Source organism: Lolium perenne, chromosome 3 (assembly GCF_019359855.2).
Source record: "Lolium perenne isolate Kyuss_39 chromosome 3, Kyuss_2.0, whole genome shotgun sequence".
Taxonomy (NCBI): domain Eukaryota; kingdom Viridiplantae; phylum Streptophyta; class Magnoliopsida; order Poales; family Poaceae; genus Lolium; species Lolium perenne.
In genome coordinates this window covers 26,187,814-26,203,753 of record NC_067246.2, presented here as the reverse complement: position 1 = coordinate 26,203,753, position 15,940 = coordinate 26,187,814, and the positions used below count along the sequence as shown (strand labels likewise).

Below are 15,940 nucleotides of genomic sequence, written 5' to 3'. Positions count from 1 at the left end.
AGTGTTTAGGAGCATATGCTAGAGCTGGCTCTTGCATAAGAGTTCACTCTTCTTCTCTCTTCTTATCTTTCTCCTCCAACTAAGTATGCATATACTATTTTAATTTTTATTGACAGCTGACTAAAATTTATTGTACTTGCTCTAATACCGTCCCAAGTGGTGTCTTCCTCGATGACAGCATGGGTAGCTGTACCGTCGAGCTCTTCGTGTGCATCGGTAGAGAGGGTTTTGATGTCGTCCCAAGTGGTGCCGTCCCCGTGATGGCAATGGGTAGCCATGGCGTCGAGCTCTTCGTGTGCATCGGTAGAGAGGGTTTTGATGGCTTTTCCAGAAAAAAAACAATTACTTCGAGTGTCCCTGTTGCAAAGGTAGAGGGCTTTCTTGTAAAAAAAAAAATCTTTGAGCGCATCTATGCAGTTTCTCGGGCCTTGATGGCCCTTACCGTGTTAAAAAAAAAAAAAATAGCAAAAAAAAAAAGGACTAGCTAGTCTAGCCTTCCTCTGCCCTCTGCCCCTCTGCCTCTGTCTTGTCACCTGCACATTGTGCACGGCAGGCGGAGGCCGAAGAAGGACCAAGAGAGCGAGGAGTAGGAAGCAAGGTGCCGATTTCACCACCGACTGCTACTAGTGAGAGCGATGGGCGTGAAGGAGAGAGGCGCCGGCGGCGGCAAGAAGAGGAAGAGGAAAGGGGATCATCCACGGCCGAAGCAGCATGAGCAGATGAAGAAGCCCGCGGGCACCAATGGCAGCATCGACCTCGAACTTCTGGACTGCACGATCTGTATGAATCCTCTACGGCCTCCGATCTTCCAGGTCTCATACCTTCACTTCCCTTCGATCTACCATTATTAGCCTCATTGGATCTACCATTGCATTGAGAGTCTGGGAACTTGGATGCCATGCCTGCAAGTGAAACTTGCAAGTTCAGATAGAAGTCGTAGATACTGGCAAAAGGGGATCATCACCTACGCACATATATTTTTTTTTTATACTTCTACGAAGCACTAGCAAGATGGAAATTTCAACATTCGATGAAACATTGATCTTCTGAAGAAATTTGTGTGGGTAACAAGAGCAACCTGTGACGAAACCTCATTACCGTGTAAGAGGGTTGCAACGAAAGCTCTGATTTCGGCTATAAAGTGTAGGTAATTCGATCTGGATCATCCAAATGTGGACAATAGAACATATACACTGTAGTTGTTTCCATTGCTGCACGGTCTCCGTCCACAAGATCCTCCTAAACCAGGTCACTCTTCATATTTCATCGAGCGCCTTACAAACCCACATCATTAAACATCTAAGGGAATTTTTTGGCAACTCCCGGTCATTCATCTTACAAAACTGTACTACCAAATACCAATGCACCTCCTTAAATCCCAAGATACCAGTACAAAACTGAGCCTCCTTGACTTCCCGGTCTCTGCATAGATTGATGCATACAGACTTTTATTACATTATTAAACTTCAGTCACATATTACAACATTTCCAAGTTACACCATCATTTCCAAGTTTAGAATATAGCAGTGACTTTGCCAGCTACACAACATTTCCAAGTTACACCATCATTATTTCAGTAAGAACAAATTGATACATCAAATTTTGCATGGTTTCCCACCGCTCTTTTCCCACATTTTCTAGTTAAGCTGAAACTGAAGATCTATGTCTTCATCATGATGGGAGCAGCAGTTGCATCATTTTCACAAGCTTCCATATAAGTTATATAAATCATGGTTCATTTTCCTTGATATACATACAGTGCGCTGTTGGGCATGTAATCTGCGCATCCTGCCACGACAGCCTGCCAAACAAGGACAGCTGCCACACGTGCAAGACCACCGGCGGCTACAACCGCTGCGTCGCGCTCGAAAAAATTCTGGAGTCATTCTGTGTCCTTTGCTCCAACGCGAAGTACGGTTGCACCGCCAAGATGCGCTACCACGAGGCGGAGAAGCATGGAAAGTCGTGCCTGCACGCTCCGTGCTCCTGCCCGGAATCCGGCTGCAGGTTCACCGGCTCCACCGTCAAGCTCCTGGCTCATCTCACCGGAGATCACAAGTGGCGATCCAAGGAGGTCAAGTACAATGTCAAGTTCACGCTGCAGGTCCAAGAAGGGATACGCGTTCTCCACAGCCGAGACGGCGTGCCCCTGTTCCTGGTGAAATTCACCATGTCGCCGCCTTTAGGCAACATCGCCTCTTTCCTGTGTGTTGACCCCCATGCCACGACGAAGCGCAAGTTCAAGTGTCACCTTGGTTCCAGCTGCCTCGCCACGGGTCGTCAGCAATCCTTGGATTTTCAGATCAGGAGCACCACCCTTTCCGACGGGTTACCTCCAACGGAGGACGGCGACTGCTCATTGTTTCCATCCAGCACCAGCAGCATTAGTGTCAGTATCATGAAGATCGAACAGAAACATTTCCGACAAAGTTTACTCCCGTATGTGGCAGCTAGCTAGGTGACCGTGTTTGTGCAATGTAGGTGAATCGAGGCTCCCTAATCTATTATACATGCCAGATGATTCCTGAAAAAAGTAAGTACTACTGCTGCTATTCTATTAATCACATGCTAGAATGTGAGATGGATGCTGAAGAATTGGCTGTGCAGCTGCAGAAGTGAATTGCTACACTAGCCGATAGTTCAGAGCAACCTGTGACTGACTAGTATTGGGTAGCAAATATATAAGTCTGTCTAGTTTGAGATGCTTCAGGACATGAACTGCGTGTTTTATGTGAAACACTTGATCCTGGCAGGTCATGAATATATATGATTTAGTGAAGTTTGTTTTGAACTCCTGATAACTGTTACTACAGTTACAAGGAAACATGTGTAACAGCACATGATGGTGCATTGTGCATATATATCTTGTTCAAAATAAGCAAACCATGTAGAGGCCCTCGTTGGGGAAATTCAATTCGGCTTATAAGTGTATATGAATCCGTTGTATGAAAATACATTTTGAAATGTTAAAAAATCTAAGATAAATATTTGCATGTACATCTAGATATTCTATGTTCGTATACAACTTTTCAGAGAAATATAACATTTTTTGTGTCCCATGTATAAAAAGATTAATTTTAATGCTTTAACATGACTATTCTCGTAGCATTTTGTTTTATCCTTTTTACACAGGTCATGTAAAATGTTCATTTTCCCTGAACACATCAATATCTAGATGTACATGGAACATTTTATTTTAGAATTTTTAGAAATTTTAAATTTGGTTTTGTATGTGTTTTTTTATAATAGGTCCGCGCACCTATGAGCCAAAACACGACCTCTCCCTCGTTGACATCTTAATCATATGTTTTTCTTATTCCTACATTTTAAAATCATGCGATGCAAAGACACCGTCATTGTTTATTTTGTGCTATAGTAATACTTGCCGTATAAAAATGTGGGGGTGAATCCTTTTGCTTGTGTTCTCCCTAGCAAAAATGCATCGTCAGTTGGGCCTTTTGAATTTGGCAAATGCAATAGCCAATAGGCCCACAAGGCCACAACAGGAGAATCTGCTGCTGCTCATCTGGTCAAGAATATTCGTTTTTAAAGGACTATATATCAATATGGTGAATATATTAATTACGACTTAGCCTATGCGCCAACAAAATGTTGGAAGACATCAAGGATGTATAAAGCCAAGAAAAAATTGAGAAATTGAAAACAAAGACCCGTCGAAATGATGAAACACTCGCAACAACACACTCTAATAACCACCTAAAACAACATTTGGACTTTTTTTTTTTGAAAAGTAACGCCTCTAAGAAGAAAACAATGCGCACAACCAAGCATTTCAGTCCCAAACAAGTTGGGATAGGCTAGAGTTGAAACCCATAAGATCTCGAAGCCAAGTCATGGTTCCGGAACGTGGATAGCTAACTTCCACGCACCCCTGTCCATTGCTAAATCTTTGTCGATATTCCAAACCTTCAGGTCTCTATTAACGGACTCCTCCCATGTCATGTTTGGTCTACCACGACCCCTCTTAACATTCTCAGCACGCTTTATCCGTCCGCTATGCACTGGCGCTTCCGGAGGGCTCCGTTGGATATGTCCAAACCATCTGAGACGATGTTGGACTAGCTTCTCTTCAATCGGTGCTACCCCAACTCTCTCCCGTATATCGTCGTTCCGTACCCGATCCTTTCTTGTGTGGCCACATATCCATCTCAACATGTGCATCTCTGCTACACTTAACTGTTGGATATGTCGTCTCTTCGTTGGCCAACACTCCGCGCCATACAACATCGCAGGTCGGATAGCTGTCCTACAAAACCTGCCTTTTAGCTTTTGTGGCACACTCTTGTCACAGAGTACGCCAGAAACTTGGCGCCACTTCATCCAACCAGCCTTGATTCGGTGGCCCACATCTTATCGATATCGCCATCCTTCTGCAACATGGACCCCAAATATCGAAAAGTGTCTCTCCGGTACCACCTGCCCATCAAGGCTAACCTCTCCCTCCTCGTGCCTAGTAGAACTGAAACTGCACCTCATGTATTCAGTTTTAGTTCGACTAAGCCTAAAACCTTTCGATTCTAGAGTTCGCCTCCACAACTCTAACTTTCTATTAACCCCCGTTCGGCTATCATCGACTATCACCACATCATCCGCAAAGAGCATACACCATGGGATATCTCCTTGTATATCCCTTGTGACCTCATCCATCACCAAATCAAAAAGATAAGGGCTCAAAGCTGACCCTTGGTGTAGCCCTATTCTAATTGGAAAGTCATCGGTGTCACCATCACTTGTTCGAATACTTGTCACAACATTATCATACATATCCTTCATGAGGGTAATGTACTTTATTGGGACTTTGTGTTTCTCCAAGGCCCACCACATGACATTCCGAGGTATCTTATCATAGGCCTTCTCCAAATCAATGAACACCATATGAAGGTCCTTCTTTTGCTCCTTGTATCTCTCCATCAGCTGTCGTACTAAGAAGATGGCTTCCATGGTAGACCTCCCAAGCATTAAACCAAATTGGTTTTTGGTCACGCTTGTCAACCTTCTTAAGCGGTGCTCAATGACTCTCTCCCATAACTTCATAGTATGGCTCATCAGCTTGATTCCACGGTAATTAGTACAACTTTGAACATCCCCCTTGTTCTTGAAGATTGGTACTAAAATATTCCGCCTCCATTCTTCGGGCATCTTGTTTGACCAAAAAATGAGGTTGAAAAGCTTAGTTAGCCATACTATCGCTACGTCTCCAAGGCCCCTCCACGCCTCGATGGGGATACCATCAGGACCCATCGCCTTGCCTCCTTTCATCCTCCTTAACGCCTCCTTAACCTCAGAATCCTGGATACGTCACACAAAGCACATGTTGGTATCATCAAAGGATTCGTCTAGCTCAATGGTAGAGATCTCAACCTCTCCATTGTAAAGGTTGTCAAAGTACTCCCGCCATCTACGCTTGATCGCCTCATCCTTCACAAGAAGCTGATCCTCTCCGTCCTTGATGCATTTGACTTCGTTGACATCCCTCATCTTCCTCTCCCTAAACTTGGCATCTTATAGATGTCCCTTTCGCCTTCCTTCGTGTTTAAACGTCCTTGAGGTCCTCATACGCCCGATCCCTTGCTTCACTCACCGCCCGCTTTGCAGCCTTCTTCGCCACCTTGTACTTCTCCATGTTAGCTGCACTCCTGTCCAGATATAGGCATCTGAAACAGTCCTTCTTCTCCCTAATAACCTTCTAGACCTCATCGTTCCACCACCAGGTATCCTTAGCTTCCCTTCTACTTCCCTTAGTCACCCCAAACTCCTCTACAGCGACCTTCCGCAAGCAGGTCGCCATACTCGTCCACATCATGTTTGCATCGCCTCCTTCCTCCCAAGGGCCCTCCTTAATAACCCTCTCCCTGAAAGCCTGGGATGCCTCACCCTTGAGCATCCACCACTTTGTTCTAGCGACTTTGGCGCGCTTACCCCGCTGGACACAGATCCTAAAGCGAAAGTCAGCAACCACCAGCTTATGTTGAGGGACAACACTCTCTCCAGGTATCACCTTACAATCAATGCAGGCGCGTCTGTCTTCTCTTCTAGAGAGGAAAAAATCAATCAAGCTAGAGTGTAGACCACTACTGAGCGTCACTATATGGGATTCTCTCTTCCTAAAGAGAGTGTTAGCTACGACCATATCATAGGCTAGAGCGAAGCTCATGACGACGAATCGTCTACTTCCCAGCAGCATTGTATGAGGAACTTGGGGTACTCGGGGCACCGTTTGCTCCGCCGGTACCGACATTAGCATTGCCAGCATCTTCTTGTGCCGTTCTTCTTATACGCCGATCGAGACAATTCAGATTTATCTTGACGTTCTTGTTTTCATCGTACTCCTCCTCTTCATCTGAATCTTCTTCGACATGCCCATCTTCACCGGAGTGTCGAGCTATGTGGACCATACACACATGCTGATGCGCTAAGTAGCTTTTATTAGTACAGAAATCAGGGTTCGTCGAGTAAATCGACGAGATCTCCCAGGCTTGTGGCGGAGCCGACGTCGCTCCTTGTCATCATGGCCGAGCGTGTACCGGCCGTGGATCCGATGGACGATACTGATGTTGCAGTTGGTGATGCCGATGCTTCCGCCGTCAAACCCGAATAGATCGGTTCCGATTGATGAAGGGTTCCTTGTGTTCCGATGTTGAAATCGAAGCTTCTGATCGCCAGATACACCCCCCCCCCCCCCGGCTAACCAAAAAAGGGAGAAAGGCGGGCGGGTGCGGATGAAAATTGATTGATCAGAAACACACCTGATCACTAGATCTAGTTCAGTTGTTGCTTGAAGAAGAGGTTGTCGAATCCGTGCTTCAAGCGTCCAACCTTTCCATAGACGGTGCCAACTGACAAGGGGTAACTTTATCAATGCCCATAATGATGAACTTGGGTCTCAAGGAAGGAGAACGCTGGCGAATTTAAAGATTGGTCAGCCAAACTAGGTAGCCGACAAAAGTATGATCAAGGGCAAATCGCCGAGATTGTATATTATCAAGAATTAGGGTTACAGGGTGTTGCGAGTTGTGAAATCTGTCCCCTCGGTGGCTCCTCCTAACCTTATATAGTAGGTGATGCGTGTGAGACACACGTCCGTTGGGAACCCCAAGAGGAAGGTGTGATGTGCACATCAGTAAGTTTTCCCTCAGAAAGAAACAAAGGTTTATCGAAACAGTAGGAGCCAAGAAGCACGTTGAAGGTTGTTGGTGGCGGAGTGTAGTGCGGCGCAACACCAGGGATTCCGGCGCCAACGTGGAACCTGCACAACACAATCACAGTACTTTGCCCCAACGTAACAGTGAGGTTGTCAATCTCACCGGCTTGCTGTAAACAAAGGATTAGATGTATAGTGTGGATGATGATGTTTGTTTGCGAAGAACAGTAAAGAACAATTGCAGTAGATTGTATTTCAGATGTAAAGAATAGGACCGGGGTCCACAGTTCACTAGTGGTGTCTCTCCCATAAGATAAACAGATGTTGGGTGAACAAATTACAGTTGGGCAATTGACAAATAAAGAAGGCATAACAATGCACATACATATATTATGATGAGTACTATGAGATTTAATCAGGGCATTACGACAAAGTACATAGACCGCTATCCAGCATGCATCTATGCCTAAAAAGTCCACTTTCAGGTTATCATCCGAACCCCTTCCGGTATTAAGTTGCAAGCAACAAACAATTGCATTAAGTATGGTGCGTAATGTAATCAACACAAATATCCTTAGACAAAGCATCGATGTTTTATCCCTAGTGGCAACAGCACATCTGACAAGGGATTAACTTGTCAATGCCTATGGATTGTAGGCTAGGGTTTAGTTAGAAGTAGAGGGCAAGTAGATCTCGAAGGTTTCAGCCGAAAAGTACTCGACGACTATGAAAACTAGGGTTTGCAGACAATGATTCGATTCTTTCTTTTGTCCCTCGACTCCCCCTTATATATGAGGTGAAGCCGAGGGATTCGTGCTATACAAGTTTACAGAGTCCGGGACGGTTTCTAACTCGTCCCGCCAGATTACAAACAACACTTCCTATGACAACTCTATTTCTTCCTTAAACGCATCTTGGGCTCCCGAATCTTCTTATTCTTCGGGTAGTGGGCCTTCAATAAACCCCGGGTACTATATTCGGCAGGCCCATTTGGGATGCCTATGTCAGTAGCCCCCGAGATTTTGCTTGAATTGTAAAGTCAGGGAAAATCTCCACTGTTTATTTTTACCCGAAAGCCTTAACTTTCTATATTTCTTCTCATAAAATTCTATATTGTACAGGGATATTGGTAATTGGGGCTAGTTCATCTGACGGATCAGGTACTAGTTAACTGCTCTAGTGGCAATCCGCAAAAACCTACTTCAAAATCACGTCCCTGGACATGATCTCGGGATACTGGTGTAAACTTCGACAGGTGCCGCTTAAGGTCTTACCATTCTGTCGAGTCCCAGTCAAATTTATCGGGTACCTAACGCGTCCGTTAGGATTTTTCTTCGTATCTGTTGATACGGATAAAAGTAACAGAGCGCAGTCTTTGGCGATGCCACGCCCAAAGAATGGATTACGGGGTCTTACCTTCGCAAATTTGCGGCATTCGTAAATTGATCGCAACTTTGGCGTCCTGAGAATATATTGTCGAGTGCTTTTCCGGCTGTTGGAATGGCACATTTTATTGAGTCAAATATGACTTATATTGTTCTCCCGATGGGAGTATATGTAGAGTTAATTATAACTCGAAATATACTCTCTTGCTCTTCTATTTTTCCTTTGTTAATTTCATCGGGCACGCGAACAGCGTTCCGATGGGAGTAGCCCGAGGCTACAGCCAAGAACTTGTGCTTGGTTGTAGGCTCAACATTTTATTCCACCTTGTCGCTATTTTGTCATTATTTCGCAATATGAACTCGTTCCACTTCTTCTTCTTCGCTCTCTTTATTTTTATATTTCTCGGGTGCGCGAACAGCGCTCCGATGGGAGTAACCCCGAGGCTACAGCCAAGAACTTGTGCTTGGTTGTAGGCTCAACATTTTCTATATTGTCATACTCGAAATTTTACTTTTTGTCGGAGTAGCCCCGAGCATTTGGGCAAAAACTTGTATTTGATCAAAGGCTCCCGAAGTATTGAATATTTCATCCTGTCGCCAATCTACGAATACTTCCTTGTCGACATTCTTCACTTAATCAAATTTACTTCATCCTTGACAAGTAGTCGTGAATTTTCTGTCCTGTGGGTCCATTGCTTTCACCACGTTGACACGTCGTGCAAGTAGTGGACACACGTCCTCCGCTTTTCCTGGCGCACGTACGGTAACGCCTATTTCAGTAAAAATACTCTTTTGCCCTTGTGTCTAGAAGATCCATCCTCACCACACGATTTCTTCATCCAACGGCACACTGCTTCACTCGAATCTTATATAAACCCTTCTTCAACCTTCGTTCATCCCCTCGCTTGCGCCGCTCACCTGTTCCTTTTCGCAAAACTTCCCTCGCGCCCAACTCTCTCCAATCTTCCGTACGCACATACATTGCTCTGCCCACTGCCGTTGATGCCACCGCGCACGCGTCTGACTCGCCACAGCACGCCGGAATCCAAGATGGCCGCCGAGGATTTTGAGTGGGAGAGATCCAAAATCTCCAATCAAGACATCAATACGCTGAAGAGGCTCGGCCTCATGACGAAGGAGGACGCCATCCGCTTTCCTAGCGAAGAAAGCTACCCCAAGCCTCCAATGGAGTATCGGGTTAGTTTTGTTGATCACCTGATCCGCGGCCTTTCAACCCCAATCCACGATTTCCTCCGCGGCCTTCTTTTTGTTTATGGGATTCAAGCGCACCGGTTGACTCCCAATTCCATCCTTCACATTTCTATTTTTATCACACTTTGCGAATGCTTCCTCGGAATCACTCCCAATTGGGCTCGTGGAAGCGCATTTTCTCGCCTCCGCCGTAATGGCTCCCACAACGTCACTTATAACATAGGTGGCGTTGTTATCTGTGTTCGGACTGATGTCGATTATTTCGACGTCAAGTTTCCTGATTCTGTCCAAGGATGGCGCAAAAAGTGGCTCTACATCCACGAAGAAAGCGCCAATTCTGTGGAGCACAACATAGTTCCTTTTGACGGAAGTGCCAGGATTCAGCGTCGCCGTTCCTGGGATGCCGAAGCTTCTGAAGAAGAGAAAAAGGCGACAGAGGCGCTCATGGCTCGTATCCGTCATCTTCAAAACACTCGAGGCAAAGAGCTATCTGGTGTTCACAGTACGGCCGACGTCCTGAGGATTAGAGTGCAGCCTCTTCCGGCTCGCAAAAATCCCCATTGGACGTACTCTGGTGAAAATGACGCCAACCGAATCTCCGGTGATCGTGCTGTAAAGGATTTGGAAAAATTGGTTCGAAGAATTTCTCGATTAGGCAAGAAGGATCCTATTCCCTCCTCCTGTCGAGTGGAACCATACAGTGCTTCCAATCCTCTTCCCGAGGTATTTTGTCTTCTCGACGTTTTATCTTGTTTTGAACTGTTCCTCGTATCTTATTTGCAGTGGTATCTCACTTAGTCTCTTTTGTCACTATTTCTTTGTAGAATCATCCTACTATGGCTTCCCGTCCTACTCTTCCTGAGGATGGAGAGGTCGAAGAAAGAGCCGTTGTCGATGATGTCAACCAGGAGACCCCCTCTTTTGTGAATGAACCCGCAGATTCTCGAAAATCTGCGGGATCTACTGAGAAGGATGCTGCCTCTGAAGATACAACATCAGCGCAATCTCCTCCTCCTGCTGTTTCTCCGAAGAGCAAAAGGAAAAGGAGCAATGCCGAAGATTCCGGGACCTCGAAACCCGAAGAAAGCTTGCTCCTTCACCTCGAAAAGCAGCTTATGATCCATACATCGAGAGTATCATCAGCTCGTAGGTTCCTTGCTCTTTTCCTTTTCTATTTGAAGAATTTTATTTTGCCTTGCTTTTTATGCTGCCACTATTTTGTCACAGTGATGATGAAGAAACACCAACTTTAGATGTGGCTGCTCGAACGAGCACGTCACATACTTTAGTTATTTCAGAAAAACCAGTTGAAGGGGAGGAATCGTCGCCTCCTCAACAAAATGTTGATACATCTACTCCTCCTTCGAGCCCCCGTGCCCCTTCACCAAAAAGGGCACGGGTTGAAAAGATTGTTGATCCTGCCCCTCGGTTGGGCGGTTAAATCGACTCTGCTCTTAGATGATGTAAGTTTGTCGGCATCTATATTTTCCTTATTTTGTTTTTTCACACCTTTTCTCTTTTTCATGCCGACGTTTCTTTTGATGTACTTACCTTTGAACAGCCAATGATCAAAGAGCTTCTTCGGATCGGGTCCCAATTTGTTGGGTACCGTGAATATGCCGCCGAGCCGAAGGTAACGACTTTTATACTTGCTATTTTTCTTTGACTTTCTATTCCTGTTGCTTGTCGCTATTTTTTGATCTTTCTTTTCTTTCTTTTTCATATCTCGACAGAAAAACTTTCAGAGGCCAACGAACGTGTCGACGCACTTGCTCAAAAACTCGAGCAAAGTGAGGCGGCTCGCAAGAAAGCTGAACTTGCTGCTAGCAAAGCCAAGGCCGAGGTTGATGAAGCCAAGGTGAAAGCTGCTAGTGTCGAGGAGCTGCAGAGAAGGCTCAAAGATGCCGAATCTGCCTTAGATGAGCAGACAACTGCACAAGCGTGCGTGAACAAGAGATCATCAAGCGTCTGAAGTCGCAAAGTCGACGTACGCTGAGTAATATCATCAACCCCTTCTATTGTACTTCCTGTTTCTTGGTTTTTGACTAATGGTTTGTTTCGTGTGGCAGCCCAAACAAACCAAGATTTTGATCTGGAGAATCCCGTCAATGACCCTCTCCTTGATGCACTTTCTCTTCTGGAGTTCCATGGGCGCGAAATTCGTGAAGGCGTGGCCAATGCTAGTGCAAGTTTGTCGGCGTTGTTCCCCTACTTCTTCCCGAAGAAAGAGGAACCTTCGACTTTCCTTGCCCTTGCCAAGCTTTTCAATTCGTCGGAAGACCTGGGATTGAAGATGCGTCAGGAGAATATGAAGGTTCTTTGTCGAGAATCTTGTTGCCCTGGTTGCGACAGCCAACAGACGCTTGATTGGATGAAGGTTGGCGACACCAGCCAGATAGAGCATTCGAGATGGAGGTCGCTGATCAAGGCAGCCAAGCCCAACACTAAGAAGATCTTGGCGTATCTGGGGATCAAGCCAGCTTCGACTCCTAGCTCCTCGAGGCCGGAGGTCTAGTTGCATGCCTCCTTGTTTCTTTTTCTGTTTCTTTTGCTTTTGTTGCCAAAGTAGTTGTTTTGGCGACACTCATTTCTTTAGCTCTACTGTAGTGCCCTTGTAATGATTCCAAGAAATTAATGAAAAACTCTATCTGTCATTTGATGTTGTCTTGTCTAAATTTCAGTTGATATTTGATAACTATACTCCAACTTCCGCTCCTTCCAATGTATCGCCTTCTTCTCGTGCGAGGAGAGCTTTTGCCGATACTGTCGACGATACCTTGTCGCAAGAACTGGATGAACTTCGGCAGCAACTTCAGTATGCGAAGAAGCAAACACTTGTGATGATGGAGCAATCTCGTAAGTCATCTGAAGCCGAAAAAATTGCTCTTCAACAAGCTTACGAAGCCGTGGCTGCTAAGGAAATTGCTGCTTCCGAGGCTGAAAAGGCAACTACTCGAGAAAATTTCATGCTCGAATTAATGAATGAAGCCAGTGCAGATATGTCGGGTATGCCTGTTTCGTCCGCTGATATTTTTTATCTTCATGATACTGTTTCTTAGAGGTTTCCACTTCTTTGTTTTGATAGGTGCCTTTGTTGATGCTGCTTTGCCGAGGAAGAGAGGGTAAATGCTAGGACAACCCTCCTTGTTAATCTTTCCCTGGACCATGGTTCGTTGTTTTGGGCTACCCCAGAGAGGACCCGCCAAATTGTCAGATTTCAAGATCGCGCCTCTCAAACTCGCGATTTCCTTGACTTCTGTACCAAGACCTTGTCCATGGTTTACAACTCCATGTTTCCTCGGAACGTCCAACCAAAAACTCTTCCTGAATTGATGGAAAGGTTCAAGGATGCTCGCAGTATCCATGATTTTGTCAAAGCTCAACTAGTAGCTGGCGCCAGATTTGCTCTTATCATGCTCCAAATCTGCCACTCGAAGCTTGACCTTACCCAGGTTGTCGAGAAGGTTCACCAAAAAGTAAAACGTCGGAGAGTTGGTGTTGACAGGATTAACACGAAGGTTACGCCTATAGCCGAAGAAATGATTGAAGACCTACTTCGGATGGATGCCGACTTTTTTGCCGATGGCCATTATGCCGATTTTCTTGGTGCTGCTCCTGAGGAAAACAGGGTTACTCTTGATGACATATTGAATCAAGACTAGTTAGTTTCTTCTTGTAAATATTTTTTCTTTGTAATCCATGACTATATTGTAAAGCAATCATTATATTTCTCTGTTTGTTTAGCCCCCGAGTGTTTCGGTGACTCTTTACTATATTTGTATACTTGCGAGGTTTTGAACCAAGGCATTTATATATTTAAGGCGAATATGAGCCCCCAAGCTTTTTATTGAGTACTATTTTGTATTTTTGTTGACTCACGAGGTATTTGAATACCAAGGCAAGTTTTTCCTTTTGTCGATGAACTATATTGAAATTCGTCGGAGCGAAGACTTTGGTCATGTCGATAAAGAAGAAAAGTTATATTGTCACTATCTTTATTATATTGCAGCACCGCGAGCCCGCCTCATTAAAAACCTTCTCCGGCCCCACTCGGTGCCCCGAAGAAGGAAAAGAGTGCGTCTGAAAACTCGCGGGCGTTTCAAGACATTGAAGCTTTACAAAGACTATATTTTGACTCTAGGCGTAAAACGCCTAAGTTGCGCTCACGTTCCAGGGGTTTGGCTCCTCCACCCCTGTCTTTTTGTCCTTTATTCTGTATGCTCCTCCTCCAATTACTTCCGTGACAATGTAAGGGCCAAGCCATGGTGACTCGAGTTTTTCATGACTTTTTTGCGTGAGCCGAAGAACTAGGTCTCCCACCTGAAAAGATCTTGGCCGCAAACGTCGACTGTGGTAATTCTTCAAGTCCTGTTGATATTTGGTTACCCGAGATAATACTTCATCTCGAGCTTCATCAAGTGCGTCGACGTCGTCTTCTAGCACTCTTCTCGACGTTTCTTCATCATATTCAGCGACACGTGGAGAGTTGTGCTCTATCTCGATTGGTAGTCTTGCCTCTGCTCTATGAACCAGGAAAAACGGAGTTTCCTGCGTTCTTTGTGTTTGGTGTTGTTCGGATGCTCCACAACACGCTTGGTAGTTCTTACGGCCAGGTATGTCGAGCTTTTTCCAGTGGTCCTAACAAGCGCTTCTTGATACCATTGCAGATGATGCCATTGGCTTTCTCGACTTGCCCATTGGTTTGAGGATGTGCAAGCGACGCAAAGTTCAGCTTAATACCCACCTCTTCGCAATAATCTTTGAATTCATGGGATGTGAAGTTGCTGCCGTTGTCCGTGACGATGCTTTGTGGGGCACTCCAAATCTGAAGACGAGGCCTTTTACGAATTTTCTTTGCGGATGCTCCATCTGGTGAATTTATCGGCTTCGCTTCTATCCACTTTGTAAACTTATCGACACTACTAGCATGTACTCCTTTCCTCCTGGCCAGGATTTGTGTAACTTACCCACCATATCAAGTCCCCATTGAGCAAAGGGCCAAGACAATGGTATTGGTGCTAGCTCTGTTCGGAGAGTGAGGTTTTGCGGCGAACCTTTGACATGCGTCGCAAGTTCTTACTATGTCCTTGGCGTCCTCGATTGCTGTCAACCGTAGAATCCTGCCCGAAAAACCTTGGCTGCGATAGCTCGACTACTTGCGTGGTGGCCACATATTCCTTCGTGTACATCCTTCAGATTATTCTTCCTTCTTCGGGTGTAACGCACCTTTGCAAAACGCCTGAAATACTTCGCTTATACAATTCTCCCTTGACCACCGTAAAAGCTTTGGAGCGTCGAATTACTCGCCTTGCTTCAACCGGATCATCGGGTATTTCTTTCCTCATGATGTATGATATGTACGGCTGCATCCACGGTATCTGTATCACCATGACCAAGTCCTGATCCTCTTCTTCGTCCTCTTGCTTTTCCTTGGCAGCCCCCGAGGGTTTCTTCTCCTTCTGTTTTGACTTTGTTGGCTTAGTGGATCTCTCTGTTATCTCTTCCCAGAATACACACTGGCGGGACCGGAAGGCACTGTGACCCGATGTTTGCAAGAACGTCGGCTTCGTCGTTGCTCAACCTGCTAATATGATTTACTTCGCATCCATCGAATAACTTCTCAAGCTCGTTGTACACCTCCTTGTATGCCATCATGCTATCATTGATTGCATCACATTGGTTCATAACTTGCTGAGCCACCAACTGTGAGTCGCCAAAGATTTTTAATCGAGTTGCTCCACAGGCTTTTGCCATCTTCATCCCGTGTATGAGGGCCTCATATTCTCGCTTCATTGTTAGATGCGTTAAGGAACGTCATCCGGAGGATGTACTTCAATTTGTCGCCTTCGGGTGATATGAGTACTACTCTGCGCCAGCTCCTTCTAGTCTCTTGGACCCATCAAAGTTCATGGTCCAAGTTCTCGATAAATCTGGAGGTCCTGTATTTTGCAACTCCATCCATTCTGCGATGAAGTCTGGCAGTATTTGCGACTTTATTGCTTTTCTTTTTTCATACGTGATGTCCCGAGGGGAAAGTTCTATTCCCCAAAGGGAGACACGACCCGTAGCTTCTGGGTTATTCAGTATATTTGACAAGGGAGCTTCGTTGACCACTATGATCGGGTGTGCCGAAAAATAGTGGCGCAATTTTCGTCTTTGTCGTGAACACTCCATATGCTAG

The 15,940-nt window shown here is 45.4% G+C and overlaps 1 protein-coding gene across 1 annotated transcript; it reads left to right on the top strand.

Moving 5' to 3' along the window:
• The first annotated feature begins 504 nt into the window (after window positions 1-504).
• LOC127341000 (E3 ubiquitin-protein ligase SINA-like 11) lies at window positions 505-2,779 on the top strand. Its single transcript, XM_051366768.2, has 2 exons — window positions 505-812; window positions 1,760-2,779. The coding sequence occupies exons 1-2, from the start codon at window positions 636-638 to the stop codon at window positions 2,456-2,458; spliced, it is 876 nt and encodes a 291-aa protein (XP_051222728.1). The 5' UTR covers window positions 505-635; the 3' UTR covers window positions 2,459-2,779.
• Window positions 2,780-15,940: the final 13,161 nt, after the last annotated feature.

What these genes read in the sequence shown, in the direction of transcription:
- LOC127341000 (XM_051366768.2), top strand. Translation starts at nt 636, where the DNA reads ATGGGCGTGAAGGAGAGAGGCGCCGGCGGCGGCAAGAAGAGGAAGAGG. An exon ending in TACGGCCTCCGATCTTCCAG is followed by an intron (nt 813 to 1,759) that starts GTCTCATACCTT and finishes ATATACATACAG; the next exon opens with TGCGCTGTTGGGCATGTAAT.